Raw genomic sequence first — 25,447 nt, forward strand, 5'->3', positions numbered from 1 at the left:
AAAACCCCAAACCCAAACCTGATTTTTTTCGGGTTAAACCGTGTCAGGTTGGTGGGTCGTGTCTGATTTTGACACCTCCATTATTTGGTAATATTTAGAGGATATGGGTTGAAAATGAAATAAATCAAAGAAATAGAGTATTTGGTAATATTATATGAGTTGAAAATGAAATAAATTAAATAAATAGAGTATTTGGTAATATTTAGAGGATATGAGTTGGAGAAGGTTTAGATCTCTATTTTCGAGAATATAAGATGAAAAATAGAAGATATGAATTGGAGATGGCTTTAGAACCGACTATCACTCTCCGTTCTTGTTGACCCCAGCGTCACATTACATGATAAAAACAACATAATTTTATATATAATAATGATATATGCAATAAATGGTCGACGATGTTTATAGCAATTTTAGTACAAGCTTTTTGATAATATGGTGATGTTTCTATATATATAATATATTTCATTACGAAAATTTCAACTTCATCGTGTTAAAATAAATCTTATAAATTCAATATAAGTTGAAAAATAATTTATAATCTTACGACTTTAGTAAATGATTAGATGAAAATTTTAATGTAGTATATACTTTTGTATTTTAACATTATATTCTGGTAACATGTTATATAAATGATTCGTAGTAATTATCCTACTTTAAAAAAAGAAGCTTGGAAATAAGCATAATAAACATAAAGGAGAAATTAGTTAGTGCTCACAACTGATAAAATAGCCATAGATTGATTATACATTATTCTTATTATTTACAAAATTAGAAAAAGTAAATAATGAAATTCACCAATAATTAAATACATCCCAATTAATGAATCTGAACGAATAAATAAATAATAACATTCACAACCAAATAAAAAAGGAAAAGGGCATGTTGAAATTCTAACTTATTTAAGGTTAAAAAAAAAAAAAATGAGCTCCACCAGATTAATCGAAATAAAGTTAGTCAATGCTGCGGAATGACGGGAAAAATCCCTTGGAGGATGGTGATCCTGATTCATCCCCGGCCGGAATATCAGCCAGAACGGCAGCCCAACGACGGATACTGATCGAACGAGCGGTCTTGAAGCTATGTGATCTCTGAGTTTTCGAGAAAACATTGGAAGATTGGGAAAGAATGATATAAACCAAGAACTGAACAACAATAAACATTGCCACCTTCCATAAAATTCCTCCCATGTTGCTTTCAGCCATATCCATTTTTTTTATCTAACCTGCAACTCTTTATGATGATTAATATATCGACTCGATATGTTATCAACACGAACAACTAAAAATTACTTGTAGATATTGATAAATACTCGATTTTACGATATACGAGGAGTCAAGAGATGGGAAGACATGAGATGAATGAAAGGGATATTATATAGGCTGTGTGTGTGTGTTTTTTTTTTAATGTGAAGTATATACAGAGATTTGATGAGTATGAAGGGACCAATTTCAAGCGTTACGGCAACTTTGACTTGGCTTATTAAAATTGAGTTGCATGGCTTTGTTTTGACGTGAAGAATAGTCAATTCTAAACGCTACCAAACACTTAAAAAAATAAAAAGTCACAAAAACTCTTGTGAGACGGTCTAACGGATCTATTTCGTGGGTCGAATCTCTTATTTGGATCATCAATAAAAAAAATATTACTTTTTATGCTAAGAGTATTACTTTTTATTGTGAATATCGGTATGATTGACCAGTCTCACAGATAAAGATTCGTGAGACCTTCTCACAAGTCACATACTCAATAAAAATAAACTTAATTTTGTGAAAATATGTGAAGTAAAGTAAGTAAAAAAAGATGAATTTTTTGTTTTGTTTTTTGGATTGGATCCGTTTCACGTCCACGTAGGATACGTTCCTTATTTGTCTAAAATAATGGATTAAGTCGAGGACAAAAGGTTCGACTTACCAATCGTAATACTCAATTATCATACAAGTGGAAAAATATTTAATCTATATATCTCATATATATAATAGTTCTAGTTCAATAAGTTTTTTTTTTTTTAATTTAGATATATTTCGTTGGAGTACTGACATTAACGAAAAGTTAATTAAAAAATAATTATTTATTGGAGCAATACAAACTTTGATTATATTACGAGATTAAAAACCAAAACAAATCAATTTATATATATATATATATATATAAACTTTGATTATATTACGAGACTAAAAACCAAAACAAATCAATTTATAGCAAACTATATAATGGAGTTTTCGTCTAGCATAAAAAAAATTTGCATTTTATTTTTATCATTCATAAAAGATTCGGAACTTTCGTCGCACAACTTTTTGTTTGAATCTCATTGTTTAGAAATCATTTGCAAACCCATTTTGAATTTTGAATTTTACGTTAGTCAACCAATTATGCAAATTAAATAGCAACCGATATCAGAATAAATGTACATATTATTAGATCTATGGGCTCCAATCTCCATGCCTCCACTTGTGTTTACATCCTAACATGTGCATGTTTACTTGTGACCTGTAATAATAAGTTATAAAGTTCATCAATATTGAACTAATTTAGTTTACTATTTACAAATGGAGAAATAATCACTTTAACACCCTTTACTTCCCAAAAAATATAAACATAAATAAACAAATTGTCATGGGGTACGATATATTATATATTTTTAAGGTAAACACTCATAATTTTACATAATATTAATTATCAAGTAAAAAATAGTTTAATTATGATAGTGGAACAGTGAAAAATAAGTAATTTTTTTTTTTATCGAAATCACAGTTTCACTATGTGAAATAAAATATAATATTATTTTGCTGAGTATTCGAGTTGGTAGAGTAAATGAGCATTTGGTCAGAAGTTTGATTCACCATGCCAACACTATCTTAGGCAAGCATGTCGCACATGGATTGCCCAATGCGATTTTCTGGCTAACGTGATTTGCAGGTTATTTCGAGGGTTTATCCAGTATGCACCAAAATATAGCGGGTTCCCACATCATCCAATTCCGCTAGGCTTTGTATTAATCTGGTGTGAAGATGGTGAACATGAGAAAAGAAAGAACTAGAGAAGAAAACAAATGATGAAAAAATCAATTAAAGGTGGAATATGAAAGAGGGAGAGCCGCTGAAAAAAAAAAATAATAATAATAATTTGTTTTTTTTCCTCTCATCTTTGATTTTCATACCTTTATTGAAGTCGTGAGCCGTGGCACAACGATATAAGCTTACAAGACTTATTAACCAAGTCACGTGTATCCAATATACTAGTGGAGAAGAGTCGTTAAAGTTAAGTCTGTAGACACTTCAAAAGCACTGTAAACGAGTATGAAATTTAACCATTTACAAATACACATCTCATGATATCACGTTACACTTTGGTATGATTCTCTTTAATATCTTTTGAACCAAATGTTTAACCAAAAGTCCTGGTGATATGTGTGCGTGTATAATTATTTACATGGATGATAGTTTGAAACTTGAGTTAAAAATACGATATTTCTATAAGGTAAACTAAAAGCATAAATCTATCACTATGTTGGGTTGGGTAAATAACATTGGCGATCCACACACAAGTGAACTGTTAAGTAATGTGTGCATGCATCGAATTTGAAAACCTTAGACATGTGATATTTGAGGCCATAATGATTACTCTCTTCCACCGTTTGCGTTTTGTTAATTTCTTAGAACAACTTTGAATGTAATTTTTATGATTTTCTCGGGACTAGCAAATCTTAAGTTTTGAAGGATTTGATAAATGTAAGTTTTGCACTTAAATTACCCAAGGAATTGACATGAAAGTGTGCGAATATCGAGCGAATTTACTTGTTTTGGTAGTTGTTTATGTCGATTGCAAACATGAGCGCATAACGTGCGACCAACGAGGAAGTGCGGGACAAAAGACGTGAACGTCCGCTTGGGCAGATCATGCCAAGGCAGAAGCTCGCATGTAGCTACGCAGCATCTCGCGCAACTGCGCACGAGAAAATGAATAAACCAGAAGGGCGCAGGAGGTGCAGGAAACCAGAAGCGCGCGCACAGGAGAGAAGAGGCGGCGCAAGTCACACGCACCTACGTGAGAAGTCTCGCACTCGTGCAAGATGCAAATCTGACGAGCTTTTTTTGGGCTTTCGCAACCATTCACACGCATATAAAAATTTAAACCCTAGCTATAGAGAAAAAAATAGCCGTAGTCACACATAAAAAATCTAGAGAACGGGAAAGAGAGCGATAACGAAGAACGAAGACGAAAAGTGAAAAAGCACGAATAAAAGTGTTAACTTATCAGAAACTCCTAGTTAAGTGCAGAAATTTTAGGCCATCATAATTACGCAAATTGAGACAATGAATTAGGTTTTTTAGGAGATTTATCTTTTCATGAAACCCAATTTTCATGTTGAACATTTTTCTGAATTCTAACAAACCAGTACCCAATTTCGAAAAGCTAAAATGATAATAAAGTTTCCTTCAACCGTCTAAAAACGGTATCTTCGGAATCCGTGTGAGAGATATTTATTCTATTATATNTTATTATTATTTTTAAATAATCACAGTGAATATAATTTCATGATGGCACGATAGAAGCTTTGTTCAAAAGGCTCAACAAGAATCGTTTCATTCTGCGTTATCATTGCACTCAATTGAAGGCTTGTTTGAAGGGATAAATTACTTTTCACAAGAGGAGTTTAATAAAAATTCGATTGTCGTGTTTAAAATTTTACTATTTTTATAAAAAAAATATTTAAGGAATTTTATATTTTTGATCTTTTAATTTGACTTTTTTTTTTGTCGTGTTAACGATGAATTTGCATTTCTAGTTTTGTAGCTTGTAATTATTTTCATTTAGTATCCTTTCGAATCGGAGTTCAGCCTGTCAGCCGGAAATTACTATGTGGCGACCTCGCATGACCGACATGGATTTTTGGAATGGCACATAATATTCTAAAAAATATGACACATATGCAAGTTTTCTTTCAAAAATCAATGTCGACATCTATGTTCGCCGCATAATCAATTTTCGACAGACACGATCGAATCGGGTAAAAAAAAATAAAAAAAATTGCTAGTTAAAGAACTAAATATGCAATTCATAGTTAAATGACAAAAATAAACATGTAAGTTACAAAATAAAAAATGTAAATTAATTGTTAACAAAACCCCAAAAAAATTAGAAAAAATGAAAATTATATAACAAAAAATTTATTCCAAATAGTTATAAATGCTGGTAAAATGGGTAGAGTTGTCAAAATAGATCGATGAAGAGGCCAACAGCCCATCAAAACCCGCTTATTTGGCACGGTTCAGCCTATTTTGACTGCTTTAAAAATCGATTGTTCACTTATAAAAAAAATTGGACAACTAAATCTTTGTTACTGATAGAGAGATTCGTAATACGATTATTTCTGAATACTAATTTGGGTGAAATGGAAATTAATAAAGGCAAAAATTCGTGTGAGACAGTCTCACGGGTCGTATTTTATGAGACAGATATCTTATTTGGGTCATCCATGAAAAAGTTAGTTTTTATGCTAAGAGTATTATTTTTTATTGTGAATATCGGTAGGGTTGACCCGTCTCACAGATAAAGATTCATGAGATCGTCTTACAAGAGACATACTTATTAATAAATATACGAAGATTTGTATTTCGAATATGGCGATAAAGAGAAAAGAAGGCACTTTACATCCCATTTGAGATCTGCCGCAGCGAACAAAAAGCCTGGGGTTGCGTCCTTGCCTAAATCGTGTGCGTTTTCAGCCTCAAACTTCCTTTTTCCCCATTTAATTAGTTTTAGTTTCCTACGTAAACTGCTAATCGAATTTGTAAGATATCACGTAAGACTGAACGTTTGCTGTTTTATCGAAAATTTTAGATGGTGGTAACAGTACAACTCAAATATTTATACCGTATAACAACTCAAGCACCACGTTTCGATTATTCTACCCAGTAGGGACAATTATTTTACACAATAGTCTTCTTCTCAATAATTGAATTTTTTACAATTAATATGAATCGAACCCGTGACATTGGTTCTGATACCATTTGTAGGACCAAGCGCTTGTCGTTTTAGTAAAATTTATAGCCGGTGGTAATGGTTCAACTCAAATATTTTAAACCGTATAGCAACTCAAATATCACGTTTCGATTGTTACCTAACAGGGACAATATTGAACTCAACATTTATAAAGTTGACGTCGTTGTACCTTACTATTGTGTTGTCAATGTGAGCATCGTACGGGGAAAAATCGTTTCAAAGAAAAATAATTAAAATTTTGTCTCGACTTATTTATATAGCTTTTTTTATTCATCCGCATATAGCCCAATATTCTCAAGCGAATTTTAACCAATGATATCAAATTATTATCTAATTGATTTGTGTTAGTTCTCAAAATCCATAACTTACTCGATATTGCCATTTTCAATTAATGTTAAAAAAAATTTCTCTTGTCGTGTACACCACTCAAGGATCTCTTGGAGGGGGTATTTTTTTGTTTCCTTTTCCTTTTATTTATTGCTTGTGCCTCAGAGAAATGGTTTTAATTTGTCATCAAGCCTGTGAGTTTGTTGAATTTTTATTTATTTTTTTTATCAATATTACGAAGATGGATGAAAAAAATTAACAAAAATATAAATAGCATAATAAATTTTAGGGAAAATTGTTTATTCCATCTCTTATTTTTTATTTTTTGAGATTGTGATATGTGCTATGTTATCAGAATCTAGCAGTTTGGTTTCTTTATTTTGCGATTTTAATTGTTTTTTCATTGAAATGTTTAGGTAAAAATGGACACATCAGCGCTACGTAGAAAGAGAACTAAATGTTTTTTTTCTTGGAAATCATATTTTTTAAACTTCAGTCTTCTTTATCTTGCAAAAGACATAATATAAGATCGTTGGATTCAGTGTTTCGAATCAAACAACACATATAAAAATGAGCTAGCAGGGCCAACTCAACCCAACCCGTCTTGGGATGCTGGTTAGGCGAGAATTTTTAGCTCGCTTTTCGACTGTTCGTGACTATTGAACTTCCACGTTTTTCAGTCCCTTTATTTTAAGGTTGTTCAGGATTTAGTCAATTATGTTTATTTTGTACCAAAATAGTCCATCATGTTATGATTTTAATTTAATCCTAGTCGTTATTGATATATCAGTAACTCACGATGTTGGATATTATTGGATATTTATCCCAAATTTAGTTCGTTAGTGACACAAATACCAACTTAAACAAAAAAATTACAAATTATATATACAAAAAAATATATATTTTGATGATTTCACAAATAAAAAAACAGTTATTTATAAAGTATTATTTAGAGTTTTTGAACTTGATATTTAGCATAATCAACAAATTTCGAATGTATCAGACTAATAGAACTGTAACGGCTATTTAGAAAACTAGAAACATGATAAATTAATATGTATTGATATATTAATTAGATATAAATATTTTGGTGTTAATTATGACAATAAATTANTTAACAGAAGTCGAGAAGCCAGAAAATACTTTTTAAAATATTTTTTTAGTAAATTTAAATTTTTTTAAAAAATAATATTCCAAGTTGCCTATGTTCGAATTTTTTATATAAAAAAGACAAAAAAAATTGAGGTAATCAATGCTCACCCAACTCAGACAAGATTCAGTGTTATTCATGTTTGAACTCGTTAAAGCGTATGTCTTTTAATTCGAACTCTTCCCACTTCAGTAATTTTGGAATAATTCTAGATTTTTAAACAGCATTAGTGGAGCTCCAGTTTTGAATTTACATCGAAGATTATTTTTTTTTTACAAAATAATTTGTTAAAACATAATAAACTATTAAAAATAATCATATATATAAGTTAAAAGCTCATTATTCGGACATTATAATTAAGAAAATCTCAAATTCTCCGTAAATACATTTTGTTGGGTTTAGAAATTGTAATGATATTGATTTTGATGATAATAAAACTTTTTATTGTACTTTTAATATATTTACTCAAGTGTGAAGTTGTTAACTCAAGATAGAAACTGAAACCAAACTGAAAATATGGTAAACTACCGTTTTTCAATGATATATCACACTCAGTGATGCAAATGACCAATTGCGAAAACAACTTAACAGAAAACTCAATTTGGGACAAGTCGCATTTCACGTCACATGTGCTAAATCGAATGTTAAATTGGCAAACTGATTGCAACGAAAATAGTAAGCATTTGCGGTATTTTGGTCAGCCTGATCATCTCGGTTATCCAAATGGAACGATTCAGTATCTACAAATCATATTAAAAAATTGAAGTTTGAATTGGAATGTAAGATGCTGATAAATGATAATAAAAATACGAGATATACGCAGCTGATTCAGCGGACCTCATCAGTTTGGTTCAGTCTAGCTGACGAGCCTAACTGAATGATAAGTCCACTTGACGAGCCCAACTGCCAGCGGACATCAAAATTAGTTAGGCTCCGGAAAAGTGGCCAACAAGGCGGAAATGACTGTTTCAACATCAGAAACATTATAGAAACTTTCCAAGCGGTCATATTACTGTGTCTAATGTATATATATCATTATTGGAGCCGATAAATACAATATCTTTAAGATCAAATACAATATTTTGAAGGGAATTCAAAATATGGACAACTAACATGAAGAAATTAGTTAGAATGTAAATAAACTCAAGTGTGACGATATATTTGATATATACATACACTGTAAAAATCCTCACACACTATCATTTAGACATATACATGAGAGTTGAGCTTCAAAGTTTAGACGAGTGAGTCTTCACACAAAGACATTAAAGATCGTATTTGCAGTCTTAGCATAAAAGACGTTAAACATTATGTGGATTGTGAAGTTGCGGGCATACAATGAGAGTGTGCTAGGAGTTTCAATTTGACAAGAGATAAGTCTTCAATTGAAATGAATTTGCACAAGAAATTGTATAAATCAAAGTCTTCTAGTGACTCATTCTTAAGAGGAAGAAGGGGTGACATATGATTTTTTTTTATCTCCGAATATCCACAAACAAATTCGTATCTATTTATTTATTGTAATTACTTATTATTGCTACTTTTTTAAGATGCATTATTGAAGCATTTATGTGTTTCAAATACCAAGATATTGCATACCAAGTGTTTGATAAAATACTCCATCCAAATATATTTTCACATTCAACTTGTATATATTTTAAATGCTTTACAAAAATGTTTAATCGATTTCTACGAATGATTATTTTGAGTGTCTTTTGCTTGGTTTGAAAACTAAACTCGATTTAATTTCTCGGTATTCAATATTTCTAAAACCGATCCTAACATGGAAAATTATTGCAGTACTGTAGGACCGAGAGCTTGCCGCTTTATCAAAAGCTATAGCTAGTGGTAATGGTGCAACTCAAATCTTTTAAACTGCACAGCAGCTCAAGTTTCACGATTCGATCGTTCTACCAAGCAGGGACAATTATTGCACCCAACAAGTACCTATACATTTCTCTTCTTGATAATTGCACTCTTTTTAATATATGATAATCGAACATGTCACCTTAGCTCTGACATCGAACACTTGTTATTTTGCCAAAAATTATAGTCGGTGATTATGGTTTAAGTCCTATTTTTTAAACATATAGCAGCTATAACACCACGTGTCAATCATTTTCCTAGCAGAATCAATTATGTTACTCATATATTATACTGTTAATTCAATGGAAGTTTATATTCAGATGTTATAAATCTTGTCAAATTCTATTTTTTACAAATAAAATTTGATGTGCTTGAAAGATCAAATATATTCACTATAGACTTGTTTTTAAAATCAAATTCTAGTAATTTTTTTAAGGAAAATATACTAGTAATTACATACACACATTTTGTGCATTAATTTTTTGTGTATGATATGTTTTGGAATATCCACCCCTTAAAAAAAAAAACTGTTTTTGCCATGTAAGTGTTGCGACTAAATTACCCTTATATACCCCAAAACCAATTGAATTTTAAAAATAAAACCTCACTTCTCAATACGTAATTAAGTCCACGTTAATTTGCAAACCCACTCTCTCAATTCACCTTTCTTCAACCGTAATACACCTCATTAATTATTGTGACCAATTACACACCTCATTTTCCAATCAATTTAATTTATAAATTTTCCAAATAATTCTTTCTTAAATTTTTTATAAACTATATTTTATATACAAATCGTTATCGTCTTCACTTACTTATTTTTTTCCTTATATTTTGATGTAAATTATTTAAGATGTTACACGCAAGACGTGTTTCTGTAAGCTAATATATATTAAACTTAAAATATTTAGAAACCATTTTTTATATAACGAATAATTATTTTAGCATAACAACATTTCGTTATTTTTAAAATTTATGATGTTTTAAAAATAATTATAATTTTTAAATTATGAGTAATATTATAATTTTTAAGAGTGTCATATACAAATATCCATATCAGTAGGTGTTACTTACTCAAAAGTACGAGTCAACATATCATATACATGTTATATTAACATCTTTATTCTCTCATATTCATTTTAACATTAACATTAACATTAACATTCATTATTTTTTTTATCTCATTGTCTACTTATACATCTTTATACTTATTTTATATTAAATAAATACATTTATAATTTTATTTACATCATTTAAAGGATTATTACTTAAAATATTATNTTATTTTAGCATAATAACATTTCGTTATTTTTAAAATATATGATATTTTTAAAATAATTATAATTTTTAAATTATGAGTAATATTATAATTTTTAAGGGTGTCATATACAGACATCCATATTAGTAGGTGTTACTCAAAAAGTACGAGTCAACATGTCATATCTATACTATTATATTAAGTATGAGGACATGATAATAACTACCTAGATAGGACACTAACTTTTTTTTTCCAATTTTACCTTTATATGATATTAATATTACACTTTTGTTTTTTTTTTTGTTTTAATTTCAATACACACTTTTATTTTTATTTATTTATATTTCAACAATTCAAATATCAATTTAGTCCCTCCATAATTTGTCAAATTTCACTTTATTCCATCGATAATAATAAAAAAGATTGTACACACACGCATCGCGTGTGCATAATAATTAGTACATATAATACTAACATCTTCATTCTCTCACATTAATTTTAACATTAACATTAACATTCATTATTTGTGTATCTCACTATGTATTTACACATTTTTATTTTTATTTTATATTAAATAAATACATTTTAAATTTTATTTACATCATTTAAAGAATTATTACTTAAAATATTATTTGAAATTTTTTAATCACTGAAAATTATTTCAACTTTATTAAAATATTTTTTGTGTGAAAATAATCGTTTAGAAAATGCTAAAAAATTACAAATTGAATTTTAATAAATTAACTTTTTTAAAAAAATTAAAACATTCCTCCACATTGATAAAGTGAATGCTCTAACCAAACTGTATGTACAATATATCACAACTGGTGAACACAATCACATATACTTTACACGCGCTAAAATTCCTGGTAAACAAACATCTGGAGATAAAAAAAAAAAAAATTAACAAAGAAAATAAATTTCCTGGTAACGATCGAAGCTCAAAATTATCCAAGAATTTCATGCACGATGATCCCTAACTGAGCAGGGGGAACCATCGTTCTCGGACGTCGGAGTGGTAAGAAATCATGAAGAAAAGGAACACGAGCAGCATCCCTACTCCCCACGGCGTGCTCCCCGCCCTGTGGATGGCGTCCTGCTCCGGCGAAGCCAAGAGGAACCAGCTCGACTTCTCCAACCTCGCCAACAAGTGGACGGCGAGGAGCAACAGTAGCGGGGACACCATGAGGACGAGCTTCAGCTGGTCGAAGAAGCCCTCGAAGATGGATTCGTAGTTGGCGTACCAGGTCATGCCCATGAACGCGAAGAGAATCGAGAGGAAGAAACAGAGGTGGAGGGGGATCGAGGGGGGGTCGTTGTGGCTGTGATTCGACATTTTTGGTGGGTTTTTTTTTTTTTTTTTTTTTTTTTTTTTTTTTTTTNATCTAAGATGAGTATATACGTTGTATGGAAAGTAGAGATTTATTTGATTTGGAGTGGGGAAGATGGGGTTACATATATAGAAGAGTATAGTGGAATGGGGTGGGTCATACGCTAAACGAATTGAGTCATATATATTAAAAAAATTTGAAGCTTTAAATTAAGTATATTTGAATTATAATTTGATTTAAATTTTTTTTGTTGAAGTTCGCGTTTTGTGAAATGTTCGAACATATTCGCGAACTACCACTCGGATATTAAGGTTCGAGAATGAAGGTGCGAAAACTCGAAACGTTTGAAATGTTTGAATTGTATATATATTTAATATATAATTATATCGTATTAAAAATATTAAGGTTCGTGAACTATCAACAAAACTGAAGTTGGAATTAAAAGATAGAATTTGCCGATAAAAATGTAGAGAATTTGTTGTAGTTTTACATGGTATTCTCCGCAGATTTCTAAACATACGATATTTTAGAATAGAGGTTATGAATTCCACATGATAAAATTTTTTCTTTTAGAGGGATTGAAATTGAAAAATAACACAATTAAGTCGTCGTATGATTTAAATGATTTTAATTGTACTACTCCCATTTGCATACTGTTATATTCAATCAAATAGTAAGCATTCGATCTTAGATATATAATATTTATTAGGAGTAAAAGATGTGTTTTTATGTGCAATGATGTTTTTATTTTTTCTGATTTTAATATAACTTTTCACAAAATATTATTTCTCCTTATCTCTAATTTTTTTCTTCTCTCTTTTCATTGCTTGTTGCAAATTATATATATTACATGAATAAAAAATTTAAAAATTAATTAATGGTTAGGGGGAAAAATGAATTTGTTGGAAATGATGAGTTGGCGCGTGTAATAAAATTTTCTTGCAGGTTAAGAATTAACCTTTTTCTTTCTATTTTTTGAAAAAGAAAGAATTAAGCTTTTTCAATTTCAAAGCTTATGCATACTTTTGGATGCATTATTGGATCCCTTACCCTTTATTATTAAAAGTAAAATGTAATCAATATAAAACAAGTTGGACGGTGAAATTAGTGGCGATGTACTGACACGTGTCACCGACCAAGGACCAGATCTTGAGGTAAAAGTGAAGGTGGCACCCTCCCTTGCCGGTAGCCTTTTGATTTATAATTGGTCTACTTTTACACCCCCAAGAGCTTCTTACAACATGGTAGGGTTTCTATTATTGTTAAATTTAGTGGAAAAAAAATTATATTTTTGATTTTATAATTTATAAATTTGTTATTTTTTGTTATATTATTGATAAATTTGTAATTTTTTTCCGATTTGAGATGTTTTACGGAGTGTTGACGTGACGTCAGAAAATAATGACATGTTATCGAAGATTGTTAGTGTGGAATGAACATTACTGCGATACATCAGTAAACTAATTCAAGTAATCGTAGAAGGATATTCTAACTACCTCGTAAACGGGTCCAAGTAGCTGGTGGAGAGAAATATTTGTAGATTATCGCCTGCGTCACAAACAAACGTCAGAGGCGTCGGGGTTTGCTTGACGTAGACATTTCAACGCTCAAGTCAGAAAACAATTTAAAGATGTTAATTGAGAGCTAAAAAGTTTAATCATAAAATCATTTAACCCTGAAAAATTAGAATCCTCTCCTATTTTTAGATTTTTTTGGAGTGTATAGCCGGCTTTGAGTCTTTATATATATAAATTAGTACACTATTACACACCCATTTTAGGTGGATCCCTCGTGATTATATTTTTTTAAAAAAATAACTGATAAAATTCAGAAGATACACCAAATTGACATGACAATTGTACTTAATAATCTTAAACAAAGTTTGTTAATTGTGAACAAAAATTTTGTTCTAGAATCAATTCAATGTTAATATTATGACAAAAACTTGTGTGAGACGATCTCACGGGTCGTATTTGTGAGACGAATCTCTTATTTGGATCATCTATGAAAAAATATTAGTTTTTATGCTAAGAGTATTACTTTTTATTGTGAATATGGGTAGGGTTGGTCTGTCTCACATATTAAAATCTGTGAGACGGTCTCGCATGAGACCCATCTTCATTTAGTTCACTAAGAATTTTTTCCCCATGGTTTTCTCTGTTTTTCCGCAAGATCGAGATTTATTTTGACTGGTGACACCAGTTGAGATCTTCTTTGCTCAAAGATCGATAAAATTTGGTTCGGATTTTTTAACAAGTGATATAAGAGCTGCCTTCGAACATTTAAAATCAATGACATCATCCAACAAGATTAATATGTTCTCCAATGAAGGATTTAGTGATTGGAAAATCAAAATACATGATAATGATATGTAATACGTAATCACTGATGTGCCACTCAAGATCATGAAGAAAAATACTGCAATTGGTATTATTCAAGGAGCACCACAAATGAATTAAATCATATATCAGAATGTATTTCTGATGACAAAAAGAAGACAAATCTGAACAATGTTGCAAATTATATTTTGTACAAGACACCCGACAAGAATATTTTTTTAGTAAGATCAAAATTTGTGCTACTGTAAAAAGATTTGGGAAAAATGATTCAACTCTGTGAAGGAAACAACCAGATGAACGATAACAAACTTATTGTTGCGATGCAAAAATTTGAAAACGTCAAAATAAGCCCGTGAATCTTTAAATGACTTCAATGAGAGATTCAACAACATTATTATTGAGTCGGCAACTCCTGGAAAATGTTACACTAATAAAGAAATTGTCTTGAAGGTTAAGAGAGCTCTTTCGAGAAAATAAGATGTCAAAACAATTGCAATGAAAGAGTTTAAAGATTCATTACAATGCAAAGTATACTGTTTCAAATGGGAGGTGTTGCCATCTTGCTATCTTGCTTTTGCAACTAACGAATGGTCGAATCGAGATCTATAATGCTTGATAAAAGAAATAAGATCATTTCACATTTGGTATGATCACGTGTCTGACACTCCCACAAGTTTTCTTGATAGACAATATCATCCGATGTATTTTTGATTTGATAATGATCATGATATTTTTTTTAATATTAGTATATTTCATTTCAAACTATCCCTAAAAATTTCTGTCGTATACGTTTATTCGAGAAAAAATATGAAGATTAAATTTCTCAACATATTNATTTTTTGTTCAAGGAATGTCATAAATTTTTTTAAAAACTTGTTTGGATGTTAACTCTATCCGAGATAAGTATAAACTAATTGTTTTTTTGCTAAAATTTTAACATATGTGAGACACGTTCAATTTTCTAACATCGTCAAATGTTTAAGATTATATATTTAGGCTATGTTTGGTTTGTTTGGCCACGTAAATATTAAAAATATCTTGTCATAAAATTTTTTAATAAAAAATTATGATTGTCAAATACATTAAATAAATAAATATCAATAATCTTCAAAAACAAATGTTACAACAATCATGAAAATTATGGTACATGGACAAATCTTATTTTCAGTTTTCTCTTTGATCCGGTATATGAGTTTCGAAAAATAATTAGTTTTTGATGAATTAATCGGTCATTTACAAACAAAAATTATATGGATTCGATTATCATGAATGAGAAAAAAATTCACCTTTGTAATAAAAATAATAACACTCATTTCATATTTCATTCAAGTTCGTCACGTTTTTATAGTTTTTCTTCTATTTTTCTCTTTTGTTTTCTTATTAATCTGATTATTATGCATTTATATTGTTTGAATTTGAATAAACAATGTCTAAGTTAAAATATTTTAATTTTAATTTTAAACTTCTAAATATATTTAAGGTTCTATAGATTATTATATCTTAACAATTAGAATTTGAATTTATTCCTCATTGCAGTGAATTTATTATTTTTTCAATAAAATTTTTATTAGATTATTTTACGAGTCAATTTTTTGAGATCGATCTACTATTTGAAAAAAATATTATTTTTAAACTGGGAAAATGGTTTAACAAAAACAATTAAACAAATTTTGATGACTAATCTTAATCCAGTGAACTTAATTTTGACCTAGGTTTAAGGAATCATTTCTCCGGATGCCATATCTTTGGGCATCGAGAAGCGACACCATATCGAACACTGTCGGATCTGTACGGTGCATTTGAAGATCAAGCAAGATGAGTGCGGATATGGCGGCAGCGAGCACACATGGGAATCTGGACGAACAGATTGATCAGCTCATGCAGTGCAAGCCTTTGTCTGAGCCCGAGGTTTTTTCTTGCTTTCTTTTGTTTTTGAATATCTTGTTTCGTTTTTCTTTGTTTTGGTATAAAGATCTGGTCTGGTTCATATGGTTGAGCTGACTTTTTGGAGAGATGCAAGATTGTTTCTTTATTTTCCCTGCACGTTCTATGCTTCGATGTTTTATCCAATTCGAGCTTTAAATTCGACCATTTCATTTGTAATTATTTGTTATTTTTTGGTTCTTCTTGTCGGTTTTAGGGAAAAAGTAGATTGCTTTGACAACATAAATTAAATAAAATGCGTACAAGTCGAAAGCTTTTGTTGTTTTAGATAGCCGCAGTTAGGGTATTATTGTTGGAGTATCGGGATTTTCCGTTAATGAATGCGTGGCTTCTTATCTTGGAGGTAATATTTTTCTGTAGAGTACGTTTATGCAAATTTAGGTGATTGATGAGCGGGGATATGTGGTGTTTTCTTATTTGAGCATTTGATATTTTGCTTTATAATTTGAACAATTATATTTTTTAAGGGATGACGAATGTTACCCAGAAGGGCTAGAAGAAGGAAGGGGGAGATTGAAAGTTCATGGAGATTATCAATTCTTGAAAGAACATGATGTTTGTAATTATGTTACTGTTGTTTTCCTTTTATTTAGAGGCTTAGGCAACATTACACAAATAATTGAGGTTGCTTGGTAACTAAGAAGACATTTGGAGACTCTCTTCTTGATTCTTGCTTCTTTTAGTTATGGTAATTGATAAATAACCATGACATTATGCTTTATATTTGATCTAAGGATTGGCTGGCCGCTGGTAGTTTGACTTTTAATTAATGCGTTCTTTATCATTTATCCACATCGTGAAAACATAATATTTAGTGTAGGATGGGATGTTTCTCACTTTGTGAATGCAGGTTAGGACCTTATGTGAGAAAGCTAAAGAGGTACTAATGGGGGAAAGCAATGTTCAGGTATTAAAAATATATATATAGTTCACGTTTACATCTGGTGTGAGTGTGTTCATTGTTAGGTTATTCATTTCTTGTAGCTTGGAAAATAATAACGTTACTTGTAATGTTTTATTATCATCAAATCAATTGCCAAAGGCTGAAGCCACATTTATGTGACATAGTTTTTGCAACAAATATATTCAAACTTTTTTTTATTTATTTATAAGAAACGATATTTTATTAAAAATATGATAATAATTAAGTACATCAGTTGACTAGTGGTTCACTTTCAACAGGAAGTACATAATATCAATTTTGTATCAATGATACACTTAAGCCCAATCTCGCAATATATCTAAGATCGACACGTTCTTAAAGTCATCATGAGTGCCGATCCACATAGCAATTTTGATCTTGATTTTATCCCAGCACTGTTCTCTAGTGTCTTCTTTTATCTTAAAAAATTCTTCGATTTCTTTCCAGCCTTACTGTCCAGCATATGCCTTGAACCACCACTTGCCAAAAATTTCTTCCCCTCATGCCAGTTAGTTGTCTTAGATCCATAGCGAATAAATCCCTCGTTGACTTAGGCACCACCCAAACCAGTTCCAGCTCTTGCAAAGCTCTAGCCCACAATGCGCTCGTGAGTGCACAATGGACGAGCATATGATCCTGAGTTTCTGTTTCATTTCTACACAACACACACCAACCTGCCAATTTTTTCGACATCTTAGACAAAAATGGGGTCCCAGAACGATGCTTGTAACGGATTTCCACCTAAAGGCACTCCCGAATACTTAATCGGCCACTTCTCTTTACCGCATCCAATTTGTTGTGCTAATAGTTCAACTTCTTCTTGTTCACAGTGGATACCCAACAAAGCACTTTTCTCCCAATTGATTTTTAATCCAGACATGTCGCAAAAAGATCTCACAACTTGCACCAAAAACCTGATATGGTCCTCATTCCTCACAAAGAGAAGTGTATTGTCCGCAAACTGAATGTGAGATATCTCTATCTTGTCTCTATCAACCTTGATCCCTCTTATTAATATCATCCTTGGCTTTATCAATTAATCTCCCCAACACATTCATTACCAAATTGAACAAAAAAGGAGACATCAGATCACCTTGTCTAATCCCTTAAATTTACCCCTTGGCCTTCCGTTAATCATAACAGAAAATGATACATTCGACACACATCCTTTGAAGTTTGATCCATCTTCTCCATCTCCCTCCAAACCCCCTTTTCATCCACCTTCAATACTCACCCTTTCTTCTTCTTTCTCTTTCCCTCTTCGAGTAGTTCATTCGCTAGAAGACCACAATCGAGTATTTGTTTTCCTCCAACGAAAGCATTCTGAGATTCGAATATTGTCTCTGTTATCACATTAATCCTTGCTGTTAAAATTTTTGCTAATATCTTATACAAACTTGTTGTAAGGCTAATCGGTCTGAAATCCTTCACTTTGATCGATTCATTTTTTTTTCGGATCAAACAAATATACGTTTCATTGGTTACACCATTTATGGTTCCGCTTTGAAAGAACTCATCGAAAACCTTCATTAGATCTCCTTGGACTATATCCCAGCACTCTTGAAAAAATGCCAAAGTAAAGCCGTCGGCCCCCGGACTCTCACATCCATCACACTGAAAAACTGCTTTCTTGACCTCCTCTTCCGAGAACTGTTTTTCAAACTCTCGACTCAAATCTCCATCAATGGGGCACCACTCCACTCCTTCAATACCCCAACATCTCGACTCTGACAAACTATACAACTCCTTAAAGAACTTAAAAATAATGGAGACAATTTCATCATCGCTAGTAACCGATCCATCATATGTTTCCAATCTGTTAATGGTAGCCTTGCTCTTCCGTTGATTTAAGAGCGAGTGAAAAAATTTTGTATTGTGATCCCCATCTTTAATCCATTTGACCTTGTTTTTTTGGTTATTGATTTGATTCTTTCGACATATCAACTCTTCTAACAACCATTTTGCTTCTTTTCTTTCGTTAAATACTTCTTCCGATCCCCAACCCTCACTCTCTAATTCATCCAGTCTGCTGATCTTACCTCTTAACTCTGGCGATTTCATTTCCACCATCCCATAAAACTTTTCATTCTATCTTCTAATGTCACCCTTTATTGCTTTGAGTTTCACCATAAATTTATATTATTTCCATCCTTGGATCTCCGCATAGTTCCACCACGATAGGACCAATTTTTTAAAGCTTTTGTGCCTCAATCACGCATTCTCGAATCTAAAAGGCATTGGTCCCCACTTACTTTTTTCCAAATCCAAGACCAATGGAAAATGATCTGAGGTGATTCTTGGCAAAAGTGTTTGTAAATGGATAAATTTCAGTCCATGAACAAGAATCTGTTTATATTCAAACTGGGTTATCATAATCGAGAAATCTTAATTGGTAGGGATTGCTCTCATTGAGTAATTTTCTCAGATGCTTACCATCACATGAAACAATTGATTCTTTACATAGCTATGCGGTTATGTGGCAAACATTACCTTTTTAGGGCCTGTTTAATCTCTGTACACTCACAATTTTGGGGCTTTATGAAATCTTAAGACTTTCATTGATTTCATTTAAAACTTTTCAAATCTTTATTTATTTAAGATTTTTTTTGGTGCCATGTGGCTTCTGAGAGTTAATAGTTTTCTAACAGGCTAATTCATATTCATGCTTCTTTTGGATGGTATTTTCTTAAACTTTAATCAACAATGGAATCCTCGAATGTACTTTTTTCGATCCTGGTGCTTAAATATTTATTTATTTCTTAATATTTAGATCAATGCCTCCAGAATGTGCCTCTAGGAAATCGTGTTAAAACCGCGTCTTTTCGAAAATTTACTCTTTTTGAATTTTTATGTTAGTTGTTTTGATTGATACATATAGTTTATGGGCTTGTGTGGGTATAATTCTGCATGAGCACTAATTCGAGTTTCATTCACTAATATTTCTCTTGTCAGTTAGATGCTAGATTGAGTTTTTTTTTTTGTGTATGCAGCCTGTAAAAAGTCCCGTGACTATTTGTGGTGATATTCATGGTCAATTTCACGATCTTGCTGAACTTTTCCGCATTGGAGGGAAGGTATCATAATTATTTGCGTGTCGAAAGAAATGGAGTTTAAGTTGAACTCTGTTTTTTCTTTGACATCAGGTTTTGGGGAATATAATTAATTTGTAACACGGGGATCCGATTAATTAATCACGTGGCATTCTCTCTTAAAAGATTAAAACGTGTTTACTTTATTTGCTGTGCATTTTCCCTTTCATTGTGTTATTGTCACTTGTTTTGACGCTGGAGTTTGTTTTAACTTCCTTTAATGCGTTTTTTTTTGCATACATGCTTTACATGCAAGAGTCTTCAAAGACAAGTAAATTTATCAAATCCATTTCTTATGTGTCCTAACTCCTAATTATTCTTTTTTCCTTATTGTCACTAGTTCACTGGAATAGGTATTTATAGGTATACTTCATTTGCTGTTTAAGATATTGACTGAGGGGTTAGTGAATACCGATGGAATTGTGGGATTATTCTTCTTAGTTTTTCTATTTTGCCTTTACTCAAGTTAATTGATGTGTAAGTATGTTAAAGTTTGGGCCAAACTGAGTACCTAATATGTTTCATCTGCTTGCTGACAGTGTCCAGACACAAATTATCTATTCATGGGTGATTATGTTGATAGGGGCTACTATTCGGTCGAAACTGTAACTGTAAGTATGTTTCATGATTTCTTTGCCTAATACTGAGTTTTGGCTGTCCTGCTTGTCTGGCATGAAAGATGCTTATAAGACTTGCCTGCAGCTTTTAGTGGCTTTGAAAGTTCGGTATCCTCACCGGATCGCAATTCTTCGAGGAAATCATGAAAGCAGACAGGTATTCATTTACATTCTCTGTTCCCCTTAACGTGTTGCAGAATGAGCTCTTTATGTTACTTTTTTGCAAGTTTGTGTTGTGCTGAATGCCAATCTTTTTACATGGAATCCATAAAACAAGATCAAGTCTTCATCAGATACGAAGTTTGTCCAAGCTGCACTTAGGATTAATCGCCTTGGTTAAGAATATGTGTCAGGAATTATTAATTGAACCACACTCTTTAATTTTTTATTTTGATTATATGTATGTTTTCGATGCATGTGGAGTTGTAGCTCTGATAAAAGAAATGTATATTTTATTGTTAAGAATGCACGTGCAGATGAGTAAGCCTTATCATCTTATAAACTTTACCATCTAATCCTTTCCAGTCAACAACTTATGAGTGCATTGTATCTCTTAATAAGGTAAACTCTTCCTGCATACTTCAATGGAAAGAACTTATCCAATGGTATCGTTGAGTTGGTATATATTACGATAAACTTGCTACCAACTAAGATATTTAATTTTTTCATCTTGCTGATTCACAATCTTTAATAGGGTGCAAGTTCTTGAAGAATTTATTTTTGTAGGAAACCGATAATAAATATGGAAGAATGAGAAAATCTTGAAAGTGAGGGCAGAGGAACAAATGAATTTTTTAAGGAAATGAGTGGTCATATCACAACGTTATGTTGCACTTTTAGCACATCTGGATGAATATGTTGAATAAGCTTATAAATCAAAACCTTTATTAGCTTAAGTCAATAATCATTTAATTTCATTATGATGATACTAGGTATTAAAACTGGGTTGTACATCTGTATTTTTTGTAAAATTGGTCAAAAGGAAGTTTTATCAGTTGCTTGTGCATTTTACATGTATTAACTAATTCCGTGTCATTGATAAAAATGTGAGGACATTTTTCAAGTTACGCTTTTTTGAATGTAAATTGGCTAATGGATGTGTTTTTTTCTAGTATTAAAATTTGTTTATTTGTCTTAATACTTGTTTATTTTTACAGATTACACAAGTCTATGGATTTTATGACGAATGCCTGCGGAAGTGAGTTCTATATGTCCTCGTGATTGGCTTAAATCTAGCTCAGTGTTTATTAATTTACTTTCATTTCCTAATCAGAGATTTTTAAAAATAATATTCGTTAAAATTTAACCAGATTTCTTGTGTTCATAAACATGAAATAATAAGATCAGGTGGCTACATTAATCTGCATATATATGCTCTGTACTGTAATGAAATATTGCATGTTCCAGAAACAAATAATTTTGAGTAGAAAAGATAATTAAATTTATCTTATGCATTATGGAGGCAGTTGTAGAGGGGATGAAATGATGGTTTGTTTTTTGATATGTAGTTTATTCACATGTCATCAAATTGTTCAGACTTAGTAGTTTATCGCTGTAGTCACCCCCTCATTTGACGCATTTGCAAGTTTTTGCTCATGTCACCGGACATACTTCTAAACTTCGGAGATTCTCCTGATGTTGATGTTTTGTATAGTTGTTGGTTGCAATAGTAAATATTTCATGTGCGTATTATTAATAATTATTAATTGTGGTGTTGTAGATTCCAGGCGCAACTAACTTTGAATGACTTGGATGGAACATGTGCTTTATGTTATGAGAGGCGGATTGCGAATTTGTCTTCTGTTTCACAATGTAGTGTTGATGGATTATATGAATGGGGGATACTATTGTTTAAAATGCTATTTTTTAATGGTGTAATCTCTATGGGTTTGACATATTAATTTTCTCATTTTCCATCCCAAATTAATTCAAATATTGATTTTTTTATTCTGATTGTAGATATGGAAATGCTAATGTATGGAAGACATTCACCGATCTGTTTGACTACTTACCTCTGACTGCATTGGTAATTCTTTATTGTTCTGTATGCAGCTTCTAGATGATTTTTGTTTCAAAGGTTAAAAGATTATTTTCCAGTTTATTGTGTTGGTCCCTGGATTTTCTGATAAATTGGTTTTGAGATTGCTGCTAGTCTTCCCCAGTTGTATTGGAAATGTAGCAATTAATGAAGTAAATGAGTGAATCGAATTGGTAATTATTATGTGGAGGTGCTGGTTTTGAGTCCAAAGTTTTGTGATGTATTTAATTATTTAATTTTGTTTCGATAGATCATGCAAGTTGTTAACAACTGATCTTTTCAATAGGTTGAGTCAGAAATATTTTGTCTCCATGGTGGATTATCCCCCTCTATTGAAACCCTTGATAATATAAGAAACTTTGATCGTTTCCAAGAAGTGCCGCATGAAGGTGCAATGTGTGATCTGTTGTGGTCTGATCCTGATGATCGTTGTGGTTGGGGTATATCCCCTCGTGGTGCTGGTTATACTTTTGGCCAGGCAATCTCAAAACACGGTTCAAATTTTTCTTGTTTTCTTGCATTTTTTCTTTTGATTAATCTCTCATTCTATTACTGCCTATATTTCAGGACATATCAGAGCAGTTTAATCACACCAATAATTTAAAACTAATTGCAAGAGCTCATCAGCTTGTCATGGAGGGATACAACTGGGCCCATGTAATTACTGCAATTCAGAATTCTTTGCCTTTGATTTCTTATATTTTACTAGTTTTAGAAGAGGTGTTTTCAGTTGAAATACAGACCTTTTTTACTTTGACAAATCGGATATTCGCTTCCTCAGGAACAAAAGGTCGTCACTGTTTTCAGTGCACCGAATTATTGCTATCGCTGTGGAAACATGGCATCCATTTTGGAAGTTGATGATTGCAGAGAGCACACATTTATTCAGGTTTCATCTCTTTCGATCTTCTTTATCAATGTTTTATATTTCTTTTTACTGGGAATGCGGACTACTAGTTATTGTGTAGTGCTATCTATGTTCGTTCTACTTTGACACCTATAAGTGATTATTAGTTGATGGCACACCTTGTGTTTACATTATCTCAGTTTGAGCCAGCTCCGAGGAGGGGAGAGCCTGACGTAACTCGAAGAACACCAGATTATTTCTTGTAAAAAGCTCTATACTCAGTAAACCTCTCAGGCCGTGCTCTCTTGTTAGCGTTGAGATTCGATCATAAAGTTACCATGTTTTTTCGAGAGTGAAGAGGCATGTAAAATGAATAAGGCCTTCTGACCCAAGTGATTTTCTAACTCAGAAGTTGTGAAGCAGATTAGTGATGCTAGCGTTTATCATGTTTTGTAGCTTTTTTGGATTCTTGACTTTATTATTCATTAATTACTGCTTTTATTTATTTTTCTTTATTTTTTGTTTGATGATTGCTATTCTGTGGACTGGTTTATGGAATTAATTTGTAATGCAGTACTTAATTTCGAGGTTTCTTTTCATATTTGGAGTAGGTGCTGAACTTTGTTCTACCCTTAAAGTTTTGTTTGATTTCAGTAAGGACGAGACGGACACTATCAGGCTCGAGCTCGATTCGTTTAGGATATATAGGCTCGAGCTTCATTCAAACTTTTATTATCAGGCTCGAGCTCGGTTTGTTTGAAATTACTATGCTTGCTAATAGTTCGAGCTCGGTTCGATAATAATTCGTTTATCATATTTAACGGTCATGACTCGAACTCGGCTCGTTAAGCGTACTAATTTTTGAGCTCGTTAAGCAAGTTCTTTTTAGAGCTCGTTGATCATTTTTAGTCAAAATGTGAACTAATATATGAGGAATTAAGAGGTATGTTTATCATTTATAGCATTTCAATCTCTTACATTTCATTAAAATAGCAACGTGGGACAAAAACTTATGGCTCAACAAACTAATCCAAAAAACTAGCTGAGCTCGCGAATATGTCACGAGCTTACGAGCCGAACATCCTGAAGCTCGAGCTCTTGAGCTCGGCTCGATAAGTTTAATGAATAATTTCGAACTCGATAGAGCTCCGAAAAACTCGTGAGCTGTTTGGTTTGTTTATATCTCTATATTTCAAGAGATTTCAATGCGGGAGAAAAGATGAAGCGCAAAACTTTAATTTTGGAAAAAATGAGTGGTTTCAACGATCTTCATCCTCATTGAAAGAACTCGACAGATAATGGCTCCATATTAATTGAATTTTATTTATTCTTATCTTTTGTCCACTACCGATGTGCAACGGGTTGACTTTATGTTAACACAAGGATAGTAATCATAAATCCAATGATTTAAAATTGATTCAAATGTGTGGAGCTTGTAAGAACATATGATATCTTACACATCCAAATTAAAGCGAGAGTCAATTGAGTTAAAAATTATATTCTTGCACTATATTTTATGGTTCAATTTTAATTTGGATGTGTAAGATCTCATATGTTCTTATGAACACCGATGAGGTGTCACTCACCAATTTGATACACAAATTTTCTATATTTCAACAAATCCAATGAGTGAGTGACACCTCATCGGTGATCACATACGTGTGCACGGTAGATGTACAACATATCGTCAATGAGGTAGGGCCTTATTCCCACTGG

The 25,447-nt window shown here is 31.7% G+C and overlaps 2 protein-coding genes across 2 annotated transcripts; one reads left to right on the plus strand and one right to left on the minus strand.

The window, feature by feature from the left end:
• Positions 1-11,562: 11,562 nt before the first annotated feature.
• On the minus strand, positions 11,563-12,026 carry LOC140984987 (uncharacterized). The gene has a single exon (XM_073452702.1). The coding sequence runs from the start codon at positions 11,938-11,940 to the stop codon at positions 11,581-11,583; it is 360 nt and encodes a 119-aa protein (XP_073308803.1). The 5' UTR covers positions 11,941-12,026; the 3' UTR covers positions 11,563-11,580.
• Positions 12,027-15,952: 3,926 nt separating this feature from the next.
• Positions 15,953-24,335, plus strand: LOC140984542 (serine/threonine-protein phosphatase PP2A-2 catalytic subunit-like). The gene is made up of 11 exons (XM_073452040.1): positions 15,953-16,182; positions 17,069-17,125; positions 20,131-20,214; positions 20,769-20,840; positions 20,932-21,003; positions 22,004-22,044; positions 22,806-22,872; positions 23,171-23,362; positions 23,452-23,541; positions 23,666-23,773; positions 23,932-24,335. Exons 1-11 carry the CDS (start codon positions 16,090-16,092, stop codon positions 23,995-23,997), a joined length of 942 nt encoding a protein of 313 aa, XP_073308141.1. The 5' UTR covers positions 15,953-16,089; the 3' UTR covers positions 23,998-24,335.
• The last annotated feature ends 1,112 nt before the right edge of the window (positions 24,336-25,447 follow it).

The sequence above is a fragment of the Primulina huaijiensis genome, chromosome 9 (assembly GCF_012295235.1).
Source record: "Primulina huaijiensis isolate GDHJ02 chromosome 9, ASM1229523v2, whole genome shotgun sequence".
Taxonomy (NCBI): domain Eukaryota; kingdom Viridiplantae; phylum Streptophyta; class Magnoliopsida; order Lamiales; family Gesneriaceae; genus Primulina; species Primulina huaijiensis.